The sequence below is a fragment of the Centruroides sculpturatus genome, unplaced genomic scaffold (assembly GCF_000671375.1).
Source record: "Centruroides sculpturatus isolate CEXI.00-Female unplaced genomic scaffold, Cexi_2.0 scaffold1922, whole genome shotgun sequence".
NCBI classification, from domain to species: domain Eukaryota; kingdom Metazoa; phylum Arthropoda; class Arachnida; order Scorpiones; family Buthidae; genus Centruroides; species Centruroides sculpturatus.
The window spans coordinates 70,993-96,979 of NW_019386304.1; the positions used below are offsets into that span (position 1 = coordinate 70,993).

Genomic DNA, 25,987 nt, shown 5'->3' on the forward strand with positions numbered 1-25,987 from the left:
AATCAATTAATGCTTAGAGTTGTAGAATGTTCCATAACTCAGGATATTGAAGATGTTCGTAAGAGAAGTAATAAATATTATTATAATTTCCTTTTTAATTATCCGTTTATTAACAACTATATTTTTACGAATCTAACTTTTTAAGTAAAAAAATTTTTTATTCAGATGAGACTGAATCAAAATGGATTAATATTTGAAGGTAAATATTTGGAATTTGCACACTCCGTTTGTCCAAGTTGTGCTAAAACACTATCAAAGCTTAATTTATTTTATGGGTGTGACCTTAGTAAAGATCAAGAATCAGAGATCACTGGAGATCAAAACATCAGCCAAAGTTTAGTTAATCATATGTACAATAAATTTAATCAAGCTACCACTAATGAAATTTACAGTTGCTACAATGGTGTAAGAAGACTCTTAAATGTAAAATCTTAAATACTATAAGTTATTCTAAAGTGGAAATATGTTTGAGTTTTGTTATTGAATGTTTATTTTCCATCTTACATCATCGTCATGTACCCCCCTTGTAACAGGCGACTGCCTATTATGTTCAATAAACTAAACTAAATTAATCGGCACAGGCTGGTAAAACCCGACCTCGGGGTGTTAGGATGGCTTTTTATCGAGTGGCGAGGAAGGTGAGCAAGTCGGCAGGCGTCCTTTAAATGACAGGTGACAGGTTAACAAAATAACAAAGCATTTATTGAATCACTAAATCTACGTTACAAGAATACTAAGGTTAAATGCGGTTATATTAAAATATTTACAGAAATTGGCGACGAATTTCGGAACTATGTCGCTGACCTAATTTCTAGTTCGAGAGAGAGCGCTTTGACAAAATCTAAATTTCCTAAATACCTCTCGGCGAAAAATGGAGAGTCGTCTGTATGGAAGGTGTGGTGTCTTCGGTGTCTTCTCCGATGGGATCACAGTCCTTGGCATGGAGATCGACGAACACAAGTACCAAGAATGACTTCCGTGTGCGGACGCACTGAGCTTTCACTGATCTCCCCTTTTATATCTTTTCGTGAGAGAGCTGACACTTGATCGACTTTTGTTGACGATGACGGTGCATTCTTCACACATAAGTGTAAACTTTCTTAGCTAGTTGTTATACAATCAGTGAAATCCGATCTAGTTCAAATTCTTCGGGTTTTTTCCGAAGATAATTAACAGAAAATTTAGATTGTTGTTGTTGTTAAGTGTAGAAATAATAAGAAATAAACATCGAAATTGTATAAACAAAAATCTAAGCGTTAAAATTAATGAAAATTGGATGAAGATATTGTAAATAGTTGTGTATTAGATTAATAGAATGGTAAAAAAAGATTAGTTAATTTAAATTAAAGGTATTTAATTAAAAATGTAATACTAATGTATTTTGAGTTATATGTAAATTGGATAACAGGACAGTAGTTCACAAAATACGCCTGGTGGAATTTAAACGATAGATGTGTTTTTTAAAAAAAGTTTTTTATATATTTTTTTAAGATAATAGTTGTCTATCGATTGCCCTGTCAGTTCATTAAATCAAGGTATATCGTGATATATGCAAATTGGCCGACTAGATGATAGTGTCGGAAAGATGGCCTACAGGATATGCTTGGAAGAACGAAGACGAAGGGCATGATTTTATGTAACAATTTTAATTAGTACTATTTATCAATTACTTTGTCTGCGTGTTAAAAATTAAGAAAACCGATTGTGTCATTGTAAAAAAGTGTAAAAAGACGGCATTTATGGTAGTCGTCATGAAAAACTTTTAAGTTGTCTAAAGTTCTGCTATGTACTAGTTGGGTGTCTGTTTTGGAGTGAGGTATGTTTCACTGGTTAAAAATCAATTTTATTGTATAATTTTAGTTTATGTTCGGTTATTGTTGAATATGTTATTTTATACTTGTTTAGTTAGCTGAAGAGGGGAGAATACCCAAAATGCAAATGTGTAGCACGGCATTCTAACTGAATAAAGATTGAAAACTTGCCAAGTGTTGATAAAGAAGGTCACTTCATTGTGCCAGTATACAAAAATTAATTTTATGTTTAGATTTAAGTTTCCCAATTGTCAAGAAAGTTTTGTGAACATTTATTTTGGTTTTGTTTTTGATTTCAACTAATTATAGTTCTGACTTTTTATGGTTTTGGTGTAGTTTATTATTGCTAACATATTTTTATGTTTTTTTCTTATTAACCTCCTGTACATACAGGGTTCCTACTCAAATTTTGTTTTAAATTCCATGACTTTCCCTGACCTTCACATCCCTTACAGCAGGTGTGGCCAAACTTTTATCCCTTAGGGGCTACTTTTTTGGTAAAATATAGTCTGCGAGTGACTATGAATACAGGCAAACAATTTTAGGATTTTTATATGCGCATGTGTTAACATTCATTTGCATTGTTAATCAGGATAAATACAAACAGTATGGGTACGTTGCACAGACAGTCTATTATTGTAAGAATAAATTATCAAATTAAGATTTTTAAACATTAATTTAAGTGAAAGCAAATTGTTCAACTTTAGCTTCGCAGGCTACTTTCAAAACTTTTGCGGTCGACTGCGGTCTACATGTTGGCCATCCTGCCTTACAGTATGGCACATTGACAAAATAAAACAACACTTGACTTGTTATGTAAGTACATACATTATTGCTTCTTCAACTATTTAATTAGTTATTTTTTTTCTAATTGCTGAATTATTAAAATTAAAAATAAAATGTCTTATTAAATTAAAACAGTTTATTCTGTTATTAATCCACAACCATAAATCTACATAGCTTTGACCATTACTTATTATTCATTAATAAATCCTGTATAATCCATATACAAAAGTATATACAGTAGAACCTCGATTATCCGGACTAATTGGGGATGAAGGTAGTCCGGATAAGGATAATCAAAACAAATACTTTAATTTTTCTTTTAATGATAATACAACATGTTTTCTTTTCAATGACATATCGGTAATATTAAAAGTAAATACTGTATTTAAATCGTGATCAAATTTTCAAGAAACAAATGTTTTATTGAATTTGGACTATTACTGACCAGCGCTAACAGACTAGATATTGTTTAAAAGGCCCTCTGGCGGCTCAAGAAGACGGATTTTATAAAATAAAAAGCAGTTGAAACTTCATTTTTATGAATAAAAATTTGACAAACTATTTATCGTTTTATGATGAGTAAAATTTTTTCGTCGCGTTCTCGGCTTTTAAGTAATGCATAAATCTTCAAGGCGCGAGGCCCTTCGGACCGCGAGGCATAGGTGGTGGCCAATGTTGCCCATGCCTTACGCTGCCCTTGGTTATAGAAATGATGTAATTTGAGTATAAATTATTTATAAATACGTATGTCAAGTTATATTTTTATTACGACGGAAAATATATTTAAGAGTTTACGGCCACTGTGCCGGGTGAGATGTTAAAACAAAAAATGTTATGCATTCCATCACGTACATAAACAGTGTTGTAATTCGCCAAGTGCAAATCAGCAAATTCGTAAAATTTTTATTTATTTTGAACAATCCAGATAATCGAAAATCCGGATGATAGAGGTCCGGATAATCGAGGTTCTACTGTATTTATAAAAATTTAAGTGCTAAATTTACACTTAAATTTCCTGAATTTCATAAAATATTAATAAACTGGGGGGAAAATCAGAAATTGTTTTGTTATGCAATCAAAATTGTTAAAATTAAAAATGATAAATAATTTTAATTTAAACGATATTATTTATGATTTTTTTTGTACTTTGTTATAATTTTTTTTTAATCAGTTCATTAACATCCACCCTCAAACTGAGAGTGTAAATGGTAATGGTGAGCGATTCGGAGAGAGTTAAAATATTTCCAAAAATTTTAATCAATATTAGATTCTTAAGAGTATTATAGACTTTTCTCTTAAATTCATAATATTGCATAATACAGCTGTTTTAAAATTTACAAATGACAATTGGTATTACTGTATATTTGGGACTTAGTTCGATGCCCTGGTGTTTTTCAATGATCTTCCTGTTGCATTTTATAATTCTTCACATAAAAAATCAATATTGTTTTTTAAAATTAATCTGCACTATCAGTAAAGAAGTAAATGTCTGTAATAACTGTCTGAACATTACACAAAATTTAAAAAAAATACACAAAGTGATCACAATTTATAAGGTCTGATTTTAAAATATGTAATCTTACAATGCAACAGAATAATAAGACTTACTTATTAAATCTAAAATTATAAAAAAATGTAAAATTAAAATTAACTCATTTGATATGGTTTGCAAAGTTTAAAGAATTTCTTACAAACTTGGTTTTAGGTATAATAACAAAAAATTGATGAATAGCACTTCTTTACATTTCTATTATATACACAACACACATTAAGTCAACATTTCATTGTAAAAGTTTTAATATTCATATTATCAACATTGTATCTTTAATTAAATTGTAAAAGAAAAACATAATGCAATTTTTGAAAAATTGGAAGAACTACATGCCTTTAAGTACAAACTATCCCAATGGCATGCATTAACCTAATATTTCTCAAACTTCACCTTCTGATAGACCTGGTTAATAAATTTTAATCTGCTATTTGCATATGTGAGATCCAGGATTTTAAGGATATTAAAATCCATTTTTAAGAAAATTTTTAAATAACATCTGTCGCGATAGTTAGGAAAATCATCGCACCAGATACGGATCAAATGACATTACCAACAAATGGATGAGAATTCTAACAGTCAGATGCTAAATGATAACATCCAATTGTGAAAGGAGATGAAAGTGACACCGTTACCTCAACGAAAGCCATTGTCGAACTCGCACCTGCAAAAGCAACCTTTGGTTCTAAACAACTGCCGATCACTTGACAACTTTCCCAGGCTAAACACATAAAAGGACAAGATACCGACAGTTCCAGGCATTTGTCATAATGTTCCAATGAATTAACATTTGGTCATAAGTGCTCCCATAAAAGTGGACATCTGCCCAAAAAGGAAAATACGAAGTCACCGGAGAAGACACTTGCCATTCTTTCGATGGTGAATCCTTGTTAAACGATAGAACGACGTCTTATCGACAATCACCAAAGAATTGAGGTATTTTGTTAGAAAGTTGTAAACTCTCTCTCCGCATCCAAAAAATTAGGAATAGCCTTACAGCATAAGAATTTGAAATAGTCATCACCTTGTATGATTTTATATTTAATCGCATTTAACTGCCTACTGTATAATACCTATGTATATCTTAGATTTAGAATATATTAAACTTTTATTTGTTCTGTTAAACCTGTCTACCTGTCTATTACTTGGAAACTGGACATCTTATCAACTTACCTGCTGCACTCCCCACATTTAACAAGCCCTCCTAAGCCATCCAATGATCCCAAGATTGGGTTCAAACAATCCGTGGAGTAAGTTAAGTGGTCAGAAGGGATCACCCCCTTGACTCCTGGCTTATCTCACACATAGTTTGCTGTCAGCATATTTGCTTAGACCAGTGTTTCCCAACATGGGGCCCACGCCCCACAGGGGGGCAATTTGATCGTTAAGAGGGGCAATTCAAAAATGGACTTGTCCAAAGTTTAAGTTAACTGTATAGCCACTGTATATGTTAGGAGGGCATAAGAATTTTAGAAAGGCTTAGGTGGGGCATAGCACAAAAAAGGTTGGGAAACACTGGCCTAGACCCACAGGGATCCATGGACAGCACACTGTTAAGAAATCTGCTATTCGAATTATCTCAACTACCTGGACATGTCAATTTCTTCTATTCAGCATGACACACTGCAAAAATTTTCAATGTTTTCAGATGATGCTTTCAATGATGTTAGATAAGGAAAAAGTTAAGTACTTCAAAATGGATAGATTGACGAGAGAAGGCAATGCAACACTTGGAAATCTGGCAAGGAGGGATGTCCCCAGGAAGACTTTTTACAGGAAACTAACTCTATTTAGGAGTTAGATTTGTGAAGAAAACCTGGAAAACTCCATGTGGCTACTAGGTGCATCTCATCAGGGCATATGGAGTTTTACAGGTTTTCTTATCTTCAGGTCCAGATGTACTAACAATAGTTATTCTTGTTTATGTGGCCAAGAATAGGAAAACCTAATGCTTCTAAACTGAATGTATTGTTCAAAACACTTTAAATGGAATTGAATTTTGTTGTTATAATTTTGGAAAGTTTGTAAAGTTCTTCCCACAGATGATGTTCAAATGAAATATTCTTAAATTTAATTTGTCCAATGTATATAATCTACAGAATTTAATAAGAAAAAAAACAATTATATGTTTGTAAGGAACTGAGTCCAAGCTGTATTATTGTTTTATTTACTTTCTTTAACTCTATTCTACTTTGTGGTTTATGTTTAGTTAGGGCGAAAGTTCCCCACTCACCCCTCAGTAACGAAAAATAAATAAATAAAAATACAAGCATATTGTTAGACGTATAAATAGGTAAATGAGGAAGGGTGGTTCCAGAAGTAATTGTGACATCACCCCATAGCATAAAACGAGTGAGACCTGAGATGACGATCGAGGTGAACTCCAGGCAGAGAGAGATTGAGGTGAGCTCCAGAGTGAGAGCAAAGGATGAGGTCCTGAGTGCAGCTATCATTGGTGATTCGAAAGAGACTTGGATAAAGAGAGATTCCTAGGATTGAGGTGACGGCTAGGAATGTAGTTCTTTAAGATTCATTGTACCTAGTCATAAGTTGGTTGACATTGTCGGGTCCTGGGGGGGTAGTTGATAAATAGTATTAGATAAATTACCCTATGTTATATCGATTCTTGAGAAGTGTTTTTTTTTTCTTTTGAATAAATCGTTTTTGGTCTTACTAATTTGTACATAGTTGAGAGTTGATAGTTGATATTAAAACATATTTATTCTTTACTGATCTTTGTACATAGTTACTTTACGGAGCACATGAAAGTCCAGGCCTGGCATCCTAACCACAAACCCATGTAAAGTACCCGTTAGGTTAACGATCACGTGTTTCGAGCAATAGTTTCAAAAACAATATTGGCGTTTTTTTATTCAGTACCTTACATGTTTGTTCAATAAATATACAAAATCTGATTTTTTTTTAATAAAAATGTAACTATAAATAAGTGATGATTTGTCTGTCACTGATACATCACTCAAACACCCAATGAAGAAAAGTATTGATGAGCCTGGTGTAGCCAGTTTAACACATTGCATGTTATGTCACTCATACATGTATGACATAGCAAGCAATCCTAGAATAAAAAAGTTGGGTGACAGCTTTAATTGCTATTTTGGATTTGCCATCTACGTATGAATGACACTACAAGTTATTTTCTATTTCAAATCTGACACTACAAGTTGTTATATTTCAAATCTGTGGCCTCTGCTGAACCATTTTTTAAACATTAAATAGCTTCAGAGAAAATTTTTTTCTGTAATTTAAACTGTTAAAAATTTTTTCTTTACTTAATTTTATCTATAATGTAAGCTATACATACACATTCAAATAAAAATATTTGTTGCATCATATATATAATTTGTTTGTTGAAAAAAGAAAATAGATACCATATTTTTATACAATTGAAACAAAACTACTTTTCAAGTATTGAAAAAGTTTCATATATATATATATATATATGAAAGTTTTTCAATATAAATATAAATATATACAGTGGGTGATTGATTAACAAACAAATCGAATAACAAACACTTTTCTGAAAGATTTTTATGTTCGGACAATGAACACATGATTGGATAACGAACACCTCACAGAAGAAGTGACATAAAATAATGAATACCAATTGGTCTTTCATTCAGACAACAATTCAAAACTTTTTGGAGCACAGAAGATGTCAACAGTGATGCTCAACTCAGTATATACTGATGGGATAGTATTCCTCCGAACTTTGAAACTTTCCCTTGTAATTCCAGCCTTTTATTTTTCTGACAAACAATTTGTTTATAGTATTCCCGAGACTGTCAGGTGGGTACTCGTTAAGTTTTGCGTCGGTTTTTATTTTTGAAAGATGAGAGTATAATAGCAAAGGTAGAGAGTGGACAGATGTCTGATGTCTGTTGTTTCTGGGCAGTATGGCTTGAACAGATCTACAGTAGGCCACAGTTCAATCTTATCTAAGAAAGATACTATATTATCAAGATGACTCAAGCAGCTAAAGGAGTAACAAAAATTACATCTGAGAAATAAAGAACATTGAAGAGCTCATAATGGAACATGAAACGGATCTGACAACAGAAGAACGCCAAGAACTCTTAAATGAAGAACACCAAAAACTCTTAAATGAAGAACACCAAGAAACTCGGCGAGATATGTTTTCTTCTGAAAAAGAAAATTAATGTCGATATCTGCTATTAAACATTTTTTTGAAGAAGTGGGAAGATGTCAGAACAACAGTCTTAGAATGGCATCCAAATCAAGTTGAGGTTAATAGACTTGGAGATCTCTATGATGACAATACTTTTAATTACTTCCAAAAAATCTTGAAGAGAGAATAGCAATCGACATTGGACAGATTCTTTAACCCCCACAAACGGAAAAAAACATGACTAATAAAAATGCAAACCCATGTATAAAATTTGTATTTTTATTATTACATATAAACAAACGTGGTAAAATAGTATTTATTTTTTATTTTTTGGAGTCTCTGGAATGAATTAATCAAATTCCCATAAAAACCTATGGTAAATCGATAATCGGGTAACGAACAATTCGGATAGCAAACATATATATATATATATATACAGTAGAGCGTTGTTTATCCGAATCAATTGGGGAGTGAGGTTGTTTGGATAACTTATTTTTCGGATAACCAATTATATACAAAAAAATATATTAACTTATCCCATGTTGAAAATTTTCTCTGTTGTGTGTTGCTTCGCGTTGAATTTTTGTCGATGTTAAGCCTAATGTAAAGTTTTTAAAATAATAATTGTGGCTATTCTATCGTTAAAAATTATTTCTTTATTTTTTACAAACAAAATAAATATATAGAAAAATATAAAAACAAAAAAAAAAAAATTATAATTTAGAAGTTAATCTAGAATCAAAAACGTTATATTCAGCATGACACACAGTCCTCAGAAAAACACCACACAAAAGTGCCAGTGATGCCAGCTAAAACACATACACAAACATAAAAAATATTGGAGTATCCCAAGACATAGCCAAAGAATGCAGCACCACAGCACTAGCGAAAATTTAAATTTGCCAACTGGAATTCTTTTGGATAACCGACTTTCAGATAGACGACGCTCTACTGCATTTATATAACTATTTTTTTATATGCACTTCTTCAAAGTACATATAAAAAATATGGTATATAAATATATGCCATATTTTTTATATGTCATATATAAAAAGTATGTCATATATTTGTCAACATGTTAATAATTAACACTTTCTGACACATGAACTGCAGTATTTACATACATTTGTTGTTTTTTTCCTGGCTATATTTCTACCCTTTTTTTTCTTTATCCTTCTAGTAGCATATCCTCTTACTCTTTTAACATCTTTTAATAAATTCTTCATGATATGATAAATCAATAAGCAAAAATGTGCACAAGAGATTCTTTTCCCCCTATTTCAAATATGAATAGTGCTGTTATTTCTCTGAACTTAGTTATTTTCATGATCTTTCCTGTTGCTTATATAAATGTAATGTGAGCACTAACCACAGTTATTCGAAGTAAGAAGTATTATATTATTATTATTATTATTATTATTATTATTACTACTACAGTTTTTTTTCTAAATATGTCTGAAAACCTGAAAAACAAAACAAATTAAAAAAAAAGAGTCCACATATGGTTGATGTTGTCACAGATGTTTGCACACATAAATATGAATATTTGTTAATATCTTCTGAAATGTTCAAAAGATTTTAAGAAACTGCTTACTGGTTTCTTACAACAATTAGGATTTAGTTTTGGAAAAAAATTTTTGGTCCTGGGCAAAATTTTCCAGATTTTGGCTTGGCAGTCAACATGTTAATATTTAACACTTTCTGACACTTCTGCATTTCTAGTGACTTCCATTTAATGACTTTTTCTAAATTTTCCTGTTAAAATACAGTATTTAAGTAAAACCTTTATTACTATTTTATAAATATAACGATTTTGTTTAATACTGTATTGTATTGTACACTACTTGAATGAATCCTATTGCAAACAGCTCTCTTTCACTGTACATGTACTCTGTATTTCAATATTCTATTATTTAGTGATAATAAATTACCCTGTATGAAAGTATGAATTAATGTATATTGCAAAGGTGAAAAAAACTATTTCGGGGTGTGAGCTGCTCGGCTAGCGTGTGAGTGAACTTTTGAGAGGAGTTGAGACTCAGTTAACTAGAGCATGAATGTGATAATAAAGAAAGGAAAAATGACTTGTGTAAAAATTTGGAAATTTGCTAACAGGTTATCCTTGTATTTAATTATAATACTATTAATAATTGCTGAAGTTGAATCCAACCCAGGCCCTCTGGCCCGTTCCCCACAAGGATTAAGTCATTTGGAAATGCAAAAAAGGGGGCATGGCAGACCTCGCAAGGTAAGTCCAAAGGACGAGGAGAAAAAGAATCAACTAGCAGAAATTTTAAGTGATGAATTTTATCAAATAGACGGAAATAGTAAACAACTTTCGGAATCTACGAAGAGTCCGAAAATTTATGAGTACTTCGAACCAGTAAGTGAACCAGAATCACAAGTTATTGACGAACCTCAATATACATTAAAATCCATCTATAATCTAATTCAGGATAAATTTAGTCAGCTAAATATGGAGATTCAATCGATTAAATCTGAAATAAACATGTTGAAAGAAGAGAACAAGAATTACAAAGAAGAAATGAAAGGAATCAATCAAAAGCTACAAGAACTGGACGAAAAATCAAAAAATAATAATCATCTTAAAGGTATGTTGGAATTTGAAATTGATAAACTTGTAAACGAGAAAACTAAAAAGAATATAATCATTATGAACTACCCATTCAAATCACTAGATTACTTACAAGAAATTAAGTTATTCATAAATAATGATTTAAGATTAAAAAATAATGAAATAGAAGGACTAATCAAATTAAATAATAGAGAAAATAAACGTATTGTCAAAATAATTCTTGATTCTGTTAATGCAAGAAATGAGATTCTTAGAGAATTTTGGCAGTCGAAATCAAACTTAATTGGCAAGGACAAGGAAAAAATAATATTTACAGCCGATCTATGCAGACGATCGAGGAAATATCTACAGATTAGGATTAAGCAGGAAAAGTTAAATAAGAATAAAATAATAGTTAGAGATGATTATTATATAAAAGATAACTTAAGATATACGTATGACAGTAATTCAGATAAGATTATTCAAATAGACCATTTTTTAGGAGTAGTTTGATCATAGATTTAGAGGAAGTAGAGAAAAAAGACGTAATATACTTAATACTGAGACAACCCAAAATAACTCAAATTTTGTCCAGTATTCCAAAATGAGTTGGGAGAATTGTGCTGATAAGGAAAATAAGAATAATTTTATGTCTGTAAAAAATACCAACAAAAGCAGAGAGAATTCATGTATAAGTTTTTGGAATATTCAAGGACTTCGAGGAAATATGTTCAGTGAGCCAGTAAAAAATTATATAAAATCTCATACTATAAGTGACTTCTTGGAAATCTGGATTGCTGATTTCATTAAAGAAGACAAGGTGGTTCTAGAATATGAGGTTGTACAGCGGAGCTCAGAGGACAAGTAGAATGGGCCGTCCAGCAGGTGGTCGATTATTGTTAATTAAGAGGAACTTTGGTAAATTTTTTAAACACTGTATAACAGAAAAATTTATTTTTGTGGTGATCGAGCTGGATCATAGAATTAATATATGTTGGAAAAATTATATTCAGGAATTATATTTATCAATCTGTTTACTCCTTCTGAAAAGTTAATATTAAATGAAATCGAAAGAAACATCGATCAGAATTGTTAAAAATTAATAACAAAATTATCTAATTTTCTAAGAGTAATTTCCCATGGTGCTATTTAAAAATTAATTTCAAAATTCCATATGTTTTGTGGCGGTAAAGACTCAAGGAGCTAGTACAGTGTCTTGATCTATACCTTTTACCTAAATGTACTAACGGAAAAAGCTAAGTATGTAATAGTCCATATAGTCAAGATCAATACAATTTATAGACAATACAATACGATCGCAAACTCAAGTTGATGTAATAATTTTAATAACTAAACAATAATAGAAATTTAATTATATTGTACACGTGTAAAGTAAAAATGCTTTCAATTGTAACACAAATTGATCCTCTCTAAAGTGTATTTTCCAAGTTGTACTTTAAACTTATCAGTCCATGTGATAGAGATATTGGTTTAACTCGGGTTGATGAAGATGTATTTTTTAGCAATAGTAAGATTTAATTGTTACTAATATACATCCTTTGTAACAGGCCAAGGCCTTAATACGAATAAAAAAATTTGATTGATTGATTGATATATTGCAAAGGTTATAGTATTAAGTGAATTATTTTATGTTATTTATTTTTTGTTTACATTTAAAATCTGTATTAAACTCTTATCAGGATTCAGTATAATACTCTGATTACAGTTTTATATGTCAATTTTTTTCAAAACCACATCCTGGTGATTGACTACTTTATATATTGTATTATAATTCAAGCTATGTTAAAAAGTTATTAAACTTGTGAATTAATTATTTTCAACTTGCAAATAACTGTTATATATATAAAATCTCACCTTCTCTTAAAATTTTTTTCTTCGTTTTTCTTCTCATCGTTTGATCTGACGATCTTTCCGCTTCAAATATATCTCCTTCAGAAACTAAAACAAAACTATCTGTTAGTGATGTATCTGATTTGCTGATTCTCAAGCCCCTTCCTTCTTCTCCAGTATTATCTTCTGTTGCACCACTACCCACAGTATTGCTATGAAAAATAGTTGGTTTGACGACTACCGGAACTTCAGGAGGAGCAGGTTCCTCTTCTATTGTACACTGTCGACTAAGATGGCCGGCAACCGTTTTTGAATGTTGGAGTCCGTACTGCAGTCCACTTTTTGCATCCAAATGATTGTTTATATTATCATTTTCACCCTTGCTTTCCCAAGACTGTTGTGATATTGCATCACCATCATCTTCTAGAGAAACACAGTCACCTAAAATAATTTTTAAATTAAATTTTATTCATATCTAAACAATATTTTTCATTAAGAAAAAAATAAATTTTAACCTTCTTCTTTCTCTTCTTCAGATATTGAACTTCCTGAAGCACTTTTAGGTATTTTTGATACTACTACAGCAGCTGTACCATGTCGAAGAGAATTCCGCTGCAACAAACTTTCTCCAAACAAAGTTTCCTCTTGTTCTGTTCCTGCAAGGCTCATTCTTCTCACAATCTGTTCAGCTTTGCTTTCATTTACATTATTTTGTTCTTTTGTTTGATTTGTTAATTTAGATTCTTTATTTTCAATTGTTTCTAATTCTTCTACATTATCTAGTTTTATTTTATTATCCAGATCTTTTGGAACTTGAACATAATCTGTGGACCACATCTGCAGTTATAAATAGAAAAAAAAATAAGTTTAACCTCTAATAAGATGGTATAGTCCTTAGGTATTATTTCTATAATTTAATATATATTAACAAAAACAGAATAAATAATTACCCGAACAACCCCATCACTTGAGCCTGTCATCACTACATTCTGGTTATCCCATTCATTTAAATATGAAAATGCAACACACAGAATTTGTTGGGTGCGATCACTACGACCAGTAGCTGTATTAACACTAGCTATTTCTTGCCCATTAATAGTCCAAACATATAAATAAGTTCCAGCACATGTAGCAATATCACCCTGAAATAAAAGTGTTTGCATAAAAATATATATTCCAAATTTTATGTTTTAAAATTTAATTAGTGACACGCAATATTTACCGTGACATCATTGATTGCAACTGCTGCCACAGGAGCAGGATGACCTTTTAATTGTCTGACAAATGATAAATTACTTAAATCCCACATAATACAAGTACGATCTCGAGAACCGCTGACAATTAAATTGTAAGCACGTGAGGCAGCAACACAGGTTACCGGTTCACTGTGTCCATATAAATTTTGTTTGATTGTAAACTTTTTCTTATCACATTGCCAAACAGTAACCATCTAAAAATAATTTTTTAAAATGTTTATGCATAAGTAAATTGAAATTTAATTCATTTTCCACATTATTGTAATAAACTTAAAGTGCTCATACAGAATTTGTTCCGGCAGTAATGATGATTTTTTCACTAAGACAGGCACAGCAAAGAATTTCACCAGAAGGCGTATCTTCCCAGACAAATGTGGCTCGCTCACTTTCGTAATTTCCTATCCTCAAACTATGATCTGCAAAACCCCAAGCTACATAGCGATTATAGTGTGGAGGAATTAGTATTTTATTTTGTTCCACACATTGTAAAGATTTTTCTTGATGAATAATCTGGCCAACAGCACTTTTTAAATCTGTTAAAAATTAAGAATATCTGAATAATGTTTTATCTATATTTAATGTTTGTGTTTGTACAAAATACTATACCTTTTATTGAATGAGAAGATGGTCTCAGATTATCTAGATTATGAAAAAATAATTTATCCATACTATAGCTAAGACCTGGCATAATAGGACCTGGATCAACTACACTAGTTCTGTTAGTTAATTTTTTTGATGGGTGAGGCTTCTTGAAAAGCTAATTTAGAAAAATAAATTATTTTTTCATAGCAGAAGTTGCAAATTTAAAAATAAACTTAATTATTAAATAAATTTACTTGTTTAGGAATTTGTCCAAAGTTATTTATAAAACCTATAGTTGCATTTTTCTTTAATGGATCGTCAATATTGTAAATATCAACATTTCCCTCATAAAAGAGATGATGGAAGACATTGACAGCTTCCACAGCTGCAGAACCTTGTTGTTTATAACCAAAAATTAAATCGATCCACTCGTGAAGATGAGCACTCACATAATCACATTCTAAGGCCTAGAAATATTTATCTTATATATTTCTATTCTTTTATATTGAAATCATTAAGTCAAAAAATTTTAATTTATTATACCTGTCTATGAACACGAATAAATTCTCTGGCATCTCCTTTTGCCCATGAAGGTAATACAATGTCATCTAACTGAATGCCATTCTGCTTACATCCTACAATATAAAAATTTTATTGGTTAATTTATTTTATAAAAAACTAACCATTACTGTAATAAGCTTAATATAAATGATACAAGGTGTTAATAGATTTCATATTAATTAATAAGATGATGACAAATTTTCAAGATTACTTATAAATTTAAATTAATGATAAAAAATTTATTATTCAAATATATTTTGCCACTTTGGAAAACTGGGACAACACAAAATTACTAGTTTTGAGAAAATCCCATGCAAAGATTTAACCAAAGTTTAACTGAATATCACTTATCTCCCACATAACTGAATATGCAAGTTACTTTTGTGGCACTCTTACACATAAAAATTTACTAAATTTTCATTTTGATTATGACATAATTGAAAAATCACACTTTTTTGAGTTATGCCGGTTTTTTCCAAAGTAGCGATTTGTCCACCCAGAAGAGTGTGTTGTTGAGTCAATGTTTATTTTTAAGGTAATATGTGAAAAAAAAGGTAGGCAATTAACATTCATCCTTTGAGACTGTGATGGTCAAAGTTCTAATAACAGATAGTTCCAAAATTCTTAAGAAAAAATATTTAATCTTATTATCTTAAAACTATTTTCATATATTAATTAAAATAAGTTAAAAATTTATCATTCACAAAATGTCTTTATATATTCCATACATAATTTTAGGTGATTGAAAAGCTTCATTATATAATTCTAATTACAAAAATAAATATTCCTACAATATTTATGATTATTATTAAATAGTTATAATTTTTATTTACCTAGATCAAAATGATTGGAATTAATAAGAAATTCTGGTAAATAAAAAAATTCAGGAATAAGCTCCTTTACATCAGCCATGTTATGTTTGGATGCTGACAACCATGCATCCTTAATACTGTGAAACATACGATCGGCAAGATCAAAATGTCCACCCTAAAATTATAAACAACAATTATTAAAATTAAAATAATTTTTCTTTGATTTCAAAATTAAAAATATACTTTCCTGCAAACGAAGGAAGTGTTGAGTGAATGGTTCCATTCGTACCAAATAAGAAGCGACTATCATAGCAGAAGAATAGAATGTTCCATAGTGGTATGGTGGTGTTTCTCCTAAAATATTTGAATTTATGTAATATAATATAAATAAAATTAAATGTTTAAATTTTTATGTGATATTTATTATACCGTGAGGATCNTTACAGAGAACAAATATAAATATATACAGTGGGTGATTGATTAACAAACAAATCGAATAACAAACACTTTTCTGAAAGATTTTTATGTTCGGACAATGAACACATGATTGGATAACGAACACCTCACAGAAGAAGTGACATAAAATAATGAATACCAATTGGTCTTTCATTCAGACAACAATTCAAAACTTTTTGGAGCACAGAAGATGTCAACAGTGATGCTCAACTCAGTATATACTGATGGGATAGTATTCCTCCGAACTTTGAAACTTTCCCTTGTAATTCCAGCCTTTTATTTTTCTGACAAACAATTTGTTTATAGTATTCCCGAGACTGTCAGGTGGGTACTCGTTAAGTTTTGCGTCGGTTTTTATTTTTGAAAGATGAGAGTATAATAGCAAAGGTAGAGAGTGGACAGATGTCTGATGTCTGTTGTTTCTGGGCAGTATGGCTTGAACAGATCTACAGTAGGCCACAGTTCAATCTTATCTAAGAAAGATACTATATTATCAAGATGACTCAAGCAGCTAAAGGAGTAACAAAAATTACATCTGAGAAATAAAGAACATTGAAGAGCTCATAATGGAACATGAAACGGATCTGACAACAGAAGAACGCCAAGAACTCTTAAATGAAGAACACCAAAAACTCTTAAATGAAGAACACCAAGAAACTCGGCGAGATATGTTTTCTTCTGAAAAAGAAAATTAATGTCGATATCTGCTATTAAACATTTTTTTGAAGAAGTGGGAAGATGTCAGAACAACAGTCTTAGAATGGCATCCAAATCAAGTTGAGGTTAATAGACTTGGAGATCTCTATGATGACAATACTTTTAATTACTTCCAAAAAATCTTGAAGAGAGAATAGCAATCGACATTGGACAGATTCTTTAACCCCCACAAACGGAAAAAAACATGACTAATAAAAATGCAAACCCATGTATAAAATTTGTATTTTTATTATTACATATAAACAAACGTGGTAAAATAGTATTTATTTTTTATTTTTTGGAGTCTCTGGAATGAATTAATCAAATTCCCATAAAAACCTATGGTAAATCGATAATCGGGTAACGAACAATTCGGATAGCAAACATATATATATATATATATACAGTAGAGCGTTGTTTATCCGAATCAATTGGGGAGTGAGGTTGTTTGGATAACTTATTTTTCGGATAACCAATTATATACAAAAAAATATATTAACTTATCCCATGTTGAAAATTTTCTCTGTTGTGTGTTGCTTCGCGTTGAATTTTTGTCGATGTTAAGCCTAATGTAAAGTTTTTAAAATAATAATTGTGGCTATTCTATCGTTAAAAATTATTTCTTTATTTTTTACAAACAAAATAAATATATTGAAAAATATNAATTCTTAAGAAAAAATATTTAATCTTATTATCTTAAAACTATTTTCATATATTAATTAAAATAAGTTAAAAATTTATCATTCACAAAATGTCTTTATATATTCCATACATAATTTTAGGTGATTGAAAAGCTTCATTATATAATTCTAATTACAAAAATAAATATTCCTACAATATTTATGATTATTATTAAATAGTTATAATTTTTATTTACCTAGATCAAAATGATTGGAATTAATAAGAAATTCTGGTAAATAAAAAAATTCAGGAATAAGCTCCTTTACATCAGCCATGTTATGTTTGGATGCTGACAACCATGCATCCTTAATACTGTGAAACATACGATCGGCAAGATCAAAATGTCCACCCTAAAATTATAAACAACAATTATTAAAATTAAAATAATTTTTCTTTGATTTCAAAATTAAAAATATACTTTCCTGCAAACGAAGGAAGTGTTGAGTGAATGGTTCCATTCGTACCAAATAAGAAGCGACTATCATAGCAGAAGAATAGAATGTTCCATAGTGGTATGGTGGTGTTTCTCCTAAAATATTTGAATTTATGTAATATAATATAAATAAAATTAAATGTTTAAATTTTTATGTGATATTTATTATACCGTGAGGATCATCCCATTCCTTATATCGTTTCTTAAACTGTTCTAATCTATCCGGTGTTTGTGCTCCCATTGGTTTTGTAAAATCTCTAAATGTTTGTGAATCGTTTAGATCCAATTCCTATATTAAATAATATATTTATTATTTATTTCAAAATAAGAGAAAATGTATGTTAAACATTAAAAAATACCTCTGAATCATAATCTGCCAAAACCCATGGAAAAACTGGATACTGCATCAAATCATTATATGATCTTCCAGCAAGTGTGTTTAAATGCATTAGATATTGAAAATTACTTATTTCTCCCCTCTTTAAAGATAAATGACGTCAAAATAAGAAAAATCTGTTCACAGTATGACAATTTATGATAAAGAATCAAAATACTTACCACCCATCTTTGAGTAACTGATGTTTCTCCTATTAAGTTACTCAACAGACTTGCACTTAAAAAATGTCAAAATTTGATATTAAATTTTTGTATTGCATGAATTAATAATTAAAAAATAAAGTTAATATTATTAATCTCCTTTATATTTTCTTTTAAACCACACTCTTATTAATATTTTGTATAATATTTCAAATAGAACTGAAAATTGCCAACAGTTATCACTGTATTATTATTTCAAACTAAAAATATCTACTTGTATATTTTTTTTAAAATAAACTAAGACTTCAAAAATGAAGCTGAAAAACCAAAAAAAGTTTAATAACTACTGGATAATATTGGGCTACTTTTCCATGATTATATTTAATAAATTTATAAATTTGTCCTAGAGGGAGGTGCTAGGCAACATCTCTTAATAAAATGAATAATTATAATTAAATTAAATAATTTAGAATATTCTTAAAAAAAAGAATCAACCTAGAATGGGACTGACTAAGAGATGGCAACTAACGTCTCCCTCTAAGACAAATTATTTAGAAATTAATTAAATATAGTCACAAAAAAGTAGCCTGATGTTATCTGGTAGTTATTTGGCTTATTACAAATATATCAAGTTTAGAGATGTTTGTATATGCAGGGTTCCTACTCAAATTTTTGTTTTAAATTCCCTGACTTTCCCTGACCAACTTTGTACAAATTCCCTGACCCTCATGTCCCTTACAGTATGGCACATTAACAAAATAAAACATTACTCAACTTACTATGCACATATACTAGTGCTTCTCCAAGTTTTTAACTGGTTATTTTTCTAATTAACAGTTATATATTTTTTATGATCAATGAATTAGTAAAATCAAAAATAAATAAGAAAGGCAGAATTATGGCATGTCTTCTCTATACAAAACTAAAATGTTTTATTAAATAATAATTTATTCTGTTATTAACTCATAACTGTAAAACATCATAGTTTTCAAAAAAAGAAAAAAGCCATTAATTATTATTAAAAGAATTCAGTATAATCCATGTACAAAAGTACAAATTTATTAAATTTGTCTAATAAATTTTCAAAACTTTATAAAATATTAATAAACTGGGAAAAGTTTCAGAAATCAGAAATTGTTTTGTTATGTGATCAAAATTATTAAAATGATAAATGATAAATAATACCATTTGAATTAATATTAAGTTATTTATCATTTTTGGTTCTTTGTTATCATTTTTTTCCATCAGTTCATTAACAGATTCCCTCAAACTGAAAGTGTAAATTGCAAGAAATAGAAAGTTAAAATATTTCAAAATTTTTTTATCAACATTAAATTATTAAGAGTATTAGATTTTTCTCTCAAACTTATAATACTGCATAATTAATACAGCAGTTTTAAAATCTAAAAGTATTTTAAAATTTAAAAATAACAATTAATATTACTGTATGCTTGTATATTTTGTGCGCTATAATTTTGGGGAAAATTTTGGTTCCTGAAAATATTCTGCACTCCCTTTTCATAGTTATATTGTTCCACAATACTTCTGGCTGCCTGTAGACAGCTACACTTGGTCAGTCATGCCGTCAGCAAACAAAATCAACAAGGCAACCAAGGAAACAAATTCCCTGACTTTCCATAACTTTTTCAGAACAATAATGTAAATCCCTGACTTTCCAGGTGCATACGAACCCTGTATATGTATAAAGAAAGTTTAAATGAATATTTATTTTTATTAGATTAAAATTTGAGAAACTGAAAAATATGCATTCTTAATGCATATTTATATAATCTTCATTTAACCAATTTTAAACTTTTAAGTTGACACATTATCTGATGATTTCTGATGATCTGATGACAATAAAGTAATAAAACTAGTTATTAAAACTTTTAAAGTTTACTATGTGAAATAAATTTACCAATATTAATAATCATTAACATACTATAATATGCCAACTGAAATATCTTTAAATGAAATATCACCAAATGATCTGCAATATTATCAGGCTATATTGAGGCTAAATTAATAATTAGTTATAAAATAATTTGACTAGAGTTAGGTGATAATAGAGTGAATCATTTGGCTTTAATTAAAATATCCAATCTGTGATTGTTTAAGTAGCACCTTAATGAAAAAGTAAATGTTAACTAATGTTTGCTGTTTTAACAAAAATGATTGTAGTTATTTATTCTGAAAACAGAATAATTATTAATTTTTTTTATAATTATTTTCTACATAATAAAAGTGTAGTGTGACCTAAAAATCAGTTAACTAACTGCTTGAATAAACTATCAGTAAATTATAACTTTTGAACATTCTATTTGTGTACCAAATAAAGATCTCATTTAAAATAATTTTTTATCAAGTTTTCAATAATACAGAAATTTAATCTTTACAGTAGTTAACTGATATTTGGGCATTCTGTATACTATAAAAAATAAAATTAGTTAAATTACTATTGTTATAAAAGAAAAATTTTTTACAAGATAGCATTTTCATCTCAAAAAAAAAATTAAAATTTACCTGGATTCAACATTTGCACCTCTTTTTTGGCCAGATAATGAATCTTGAGCATTATCTGTTATTGCTGTTGCTACACTTAAGAATCTGAATGATCATAAATACTTTAAGTATAACTGTTAGCTGGTATTGATTATTTAAACTCAATTAAATCCAATAAAATAGATTTAATAATATTATTCATACATTACCTCGCATAAACTTTATTTCTTACTTTACGTGGAAAGGCCAAAAGATAATTTCTTCCATCAGCAGAAAATACTTCCAAAGCTATAGGCTGAATAAAAATATAACTTTTATTCTTTTATTAGTTACAATTTAAATATTTATATTTAAACATTTAAAATAGTAATTTAATAAACCTGTAAAAGGTATCTTCTTTTATGCACTTCTCTTATGTCATCGTACGAAAACTTACTACACCTATATTAAAATTAAAATATTACACAATTTATCATCGTTATTATAAAAATTACTATAAAAAATTACAAAAATTACATTTTTATAATAAATTGAATCTTATACATACATTCTTTTTTGATGTTTGCTTCTTGGTGATGAATTGGGTATAATAGGATCATGCATACTAAAAAAATAGTATAAGAATGTCAATTATTAAATTGTTACATTTATTAACAGTAATAATGCTAAAATCTTGTACTTACTTGGCAGGTAAAGAATCAATATCTCTAATCTCTCGTGTTTTTAACAATGTAAATCCATCAACGACGTAAAAATGTTCTTTTCCAAATAACAGCAGTCCTTCACATGTATCAAGACCTTGAATTCTTGCACAACGAAACATATGGCTAATCTATAATTATTTTTAAAAAAACAATATAAAATGAATATTTGTTATTAGTAAATTTTCAAAAGTCAAAAATCTATTTGTATACTTACCTAGAATGGGACTGACTAAGAGATGGCAACTAACGTCTCCCTCTAAGACAAATTATTTAGAAATTAATTAAATATAGTCACAAAAAAGTAGCCTGATGTTATCTGGTAGTTATTTGGCTTATTACAAATATATCAAGTTTAGAGATGTTTGTATATGCAGGGTTCCTACTCAAATTTTTGTTTTAAATTCCCTGACTTTCCCTGACCAACTTTGTACAAATTCCCTGACCCTCATGTCCCTTACAGTATGGCACATTAACAAAATAAAACATTACTCAACTTACTATGCACATATACTAGTGCTTCTCCAAGTTTTTAACTGGTTATTTTTCTAATTAACAGTTATATATTTTTTATGATCAATGAATTAGTAAAATCAAAAATAAATAAGAAAGGCAGAATTATGGCATGTCTTCTCTATACAAAACTAAAATGTTTTATTAAATAATAATTTATTCTGTTATTAACTCATAACTGTAAAACATCATAGTTTTCAAAAAAAGAAAAAAGCCATTAATTATTATTAAAAGAATTCAGTATAATCCATGTACAAAAGTACAAATTTATTAAATTTGTCTAATAAATTTTCAAAACTTTATAAAATATTAATAAACTGGGAAAAGTTTCAGAAATCAGAAATTGTTTTGTTATGTGATCAAAATTATTAAAATGATAAATGATAAATAATACCATTTGAATTAATATTAAGTTATTTATCATTTTTGGTTCTTTGTTATCATTTTTTTCCATCAGTTCATTAACAGATTCCCTCAAACTGAAAGTGTAAATTGCAAGAAATAGAAAGTTAAAATATTTCAAAATTTTTTTATCAACATTAAATTATTAAGAGTATTAGATTTTTCTCTCAAACTTATAATACTGCATAATTAATACAGCAGTTTTAAAATCTAAAAGTATTTTAAAATTTAAAAATAACAATTAATATTACTGTATGCTTGTATATTTTGTGCGCTATAATTTTGGGGAAAATTTTGGTTCCTGAAAATATTCTGCACTCCCTTTTCATAGTTATATTGTTCCACAATACTTCTGGCTGCCTGTAGACAGCTACACTTGGTCAGTCATGCCGTCAGCAAACAAAATCAACAAGGCAACCAAGGAAACAAATTCCCTGACTTTCCATAACTTTTTCAGAACAATAATGTAAATCCCTGACTTTCCAGGTGCATACGAACCCTGTATATGTATAAAGAAAGTTTAAATGAATATTTATTTTTATTAGATTAAAATTTGAGAAACTGAAAAATATGCATTCTTAATGCATATTTATATAATCTTCATTTAACCAATTTTAAACTTTTAAGTTGACACATTATCTGATGATTTCTGATGATCTGATGACAATAAAGTAATAAAACTAGTTATTAAAACTTTTAAAGTTTACTATGTGAAATAAATTTACCAATATTAATAATCATTAACATACTATAATATGCCAACTGAAATATCTTTAAATGAAATATCACCAAATGATCTGCAATATTATCAGGCTATATTGAGGCTAAATTAATAATTAGTTATAAAATAATTTGACTAGAGTTAGGTGATAATAGAGTGAATCATTTGGCTTTAATTAAAATATCCAATCTGTGATTGTTTAAGTAGCACCTTAATGAAAAAGTAAATGTTAACTAANCTCATGTCCCTTACAGTATGGCACATTAACAAAATAAAACATTACTCAACTTACTATGCACATATACTAGTGCTTCTCCAAGTTTTTAACTGGTTATTTTTCTAATTAACAGTTATATATTTTTTATGATCAATGAATTAGTAAAATCAAAAATAAATAAGAAAGGCAGAATTATGGCATGTCTTCTCTATACAAAACTAAAATGTTTTATTAAATAATAATTTATTCTGTTATTAACTCATAACTGTAAAACATCATAGTTTTCAAAAAAAGAAAAAAGCCATTAATTATTATTAAAAGAATTCAGTATAATCCATGTACAAAAGTACAAATTTATTAAATTTGTCTAATAAATTTTCAAAACTTTATAAAATATTAATAAACTGGGAAAAGTTTCAGAAATCAGAAATTGTTTTGTTATGTGATCAAAATTATTAAAATGATAAATGATAAATAATACCATTTGAATTAATATTAAGTTATTTATCATTTTTGGTTCTTTGTTATCATTTTTTTCCATCAGTTCATTAACAGATTCCCTCAAACTGAAAGTGTAAATTGCAAGAAATAGAAAGTTAAAATATTTCAAAATTTTTTTATCAACATTAAATTATTAAGAGTATTAGATTTTTCTCTCAAACTTATAATACTGCATAATTAATACAGCAGTTTTAAAATCTAAAAGTATTTTAAAATTTAAAAATAACAATTAATATTACTGTATGCTTGTATATTTTGTGCGCTATAATTTTGGGGAAAATTTTGGTTCCTGAAAATATTCTGCACTCCCTTTTCATAGTTATATTGTTCCACAATACTTCTGGCTGCCTGTAGACAGCTACACTTGGTCAGTCATGCCGTCAGCAAACAAAATCAACAAGGCAACCAAGGAAACAAATTCCCTGACTTTCCATAACTTTTTCAGAACAATAATGTAAATCCCTGACTTTCCAGGTGCATACGAACCCTGTATATGTATAAAGAAAGTTTAAATGAATATTTAATTTTATAAGTTTGGTACCCAGTTTGTAAAGGTTTCTAAATTAAGGAAGTTAATCCATATATACTAAACTTCATTATTTTTATACAGAATTAAATAGATATATTTATAAAAATTTATTAAACAGTAGGTAATACAAGAAATAAAAATATCAATTTCGTCTTTATTTATTCTCTTGTTGATTTTATAATAATATGAATAATTATGTAGCTTGATAATCATTACAATATGAAATTTGTACTGTAGTACATTATTCTCAATTATTATAAAATATTAATTTAAATGACTGACAGTTTTAATTTCAATTATTTTAAATTTGAATGCACGTTTTCAGTTAACAAACAACATATTATAACAGATTTATTCTGTTTAATAAGCTAAATAATGTTGTTATACAATCTATCAGAAAACTAAAACTTTATCACAAACAGTCTATAGACTAGTACTGATCTGAGAACCATGCTTTAATGTTGCGATTTAAACAAGGTTAATTAAAAGCATTTTAATGATGCATATTGCAAACAACTTAGAATAAGTGTTTTATATAAAAGCAGTTTATATAACGGATTTTTGTTTTCATCTAACGATATAAAATACCATATATTTATAAAAGAAATCATTCTATTAGTAATCAAATTTCAATTACTAATTAATTAATTAATTAATCAATGTATTTTTCAATTTCCCTAAAACTGTTACTTCAGAAAATGCAACATGTTCACATTAAAAGACTGTATTTGCAGCAAATACTGTACAGTAGAGCCTCGAAAACTCGGCCTAATGTGGACCGAAGGGTGGCCGAGTTTGTGAAAATGCCGGGTTATCGGGAATGAGGTTAAAAAAATAAGTATGAGTGTTTCCTCAGAAAATACTGTACTGTACTTGTATGTATTGTTTACTTGAGAATACAACAGAGAATAAACTGCCCGAATACCCTTAAACAAAGGAAAAGTACGTTTTTTATAGAGCCTTTACTACATGAAAGTGAAATTAATGAATACACTGTGTACAGTAATTTACCTGATAAGACAGACCTCAGAAAAATACTTTATGAGGAATAAAGCTGTCTTTATCATGAAAATTAATTAACTAAGGATTTTTTTGCCCTGCCAGGGTGTTGCCGAGTTATCCGGAGTGCCGGGTTATCGAGTGCCGAGTTTTCGAGGTTCTACTGTAT

General features: G+C 28.9%; 1 protein-coding gene across 1 annotated transcript in view; it reads right to left on the bottom strand.

Moving 5' to 3' along the window:
* LOC111614479 (WD repeat and FYVE domain-containing protein 3-like) overlaps window positions 1-25,987 on the bottom strand; it is a 41,556-nt gene that overhangs the window by 12,890 nt on the left and 2,679 nt on the right. The window contains exons 2-19 of the mRNA XM_023355854.1: window positions 21,919-22,067; window positions 21,783-21,839; window positions 21,616-21,676; window positions 21,445-21,530; window positions 21,257-21,340; window positions 18,755-18,809; window positions 18,556-18,675; window positions 18,368-18,485; window positions 18,186-18,292; window positions 17,960-18,113; window positions 15,101-15,192; window positions 14,812-15,024; window positions 14,582-14,732; window positions 14,261-14,508; window positions 13,942-14,169; window positions 13,670-13,861; window positions 13,235-13,556; window positions 12,744-13,160 (exon numbers count right to left, since the gene is read on the bottom strand). Of these exons, the coding sequence (XP_023211622.1) occupies window positions 12,744-13,160; window positions 13,235-13,556; window positions 13,670-13,861; window positions 13,942-14,169; window positions 14,261-14,508; window positions 14,582-14,732; window positions 14,812-15,024; window positions 15,101-15,192; window positions 17,960-18,113; window positions 18,186-18,292; window positions 18,368-18,485; window positions 18,556-18,675; window positions 18,755-18,809; window positions 21,257-21,340; window positions 21,445-21,530; window positions 21,616-21,676; window positions 21,783-21,839; window positions 21,919-22,058 (2,845 nt within the window). The 5' untranslated portion in view covers window positions 22,059-22,067. The remainder of the gene's footprint in view (window positions 1-12,743; window positions 13,161-13,234; window positions 13,557-13,669; window positions 13,862-13,941; window positions 14,170-14,260; window positions 14,509-14,581; window positions 14,733-14,811; window positions 15,025-15,100; window positions 15,193-17,959; window positions 18,114-18,185; window positions 18,293-18,367; window positions 18,486-18,555; window positions 18,676-18,754; window positions 18,810-21,256; window positions 21,341-21,444; window positions 21,531-21,615; window positions 21,677-21,782; window positions 21,840-21,918; window positions 22,068-25,987) is intronic.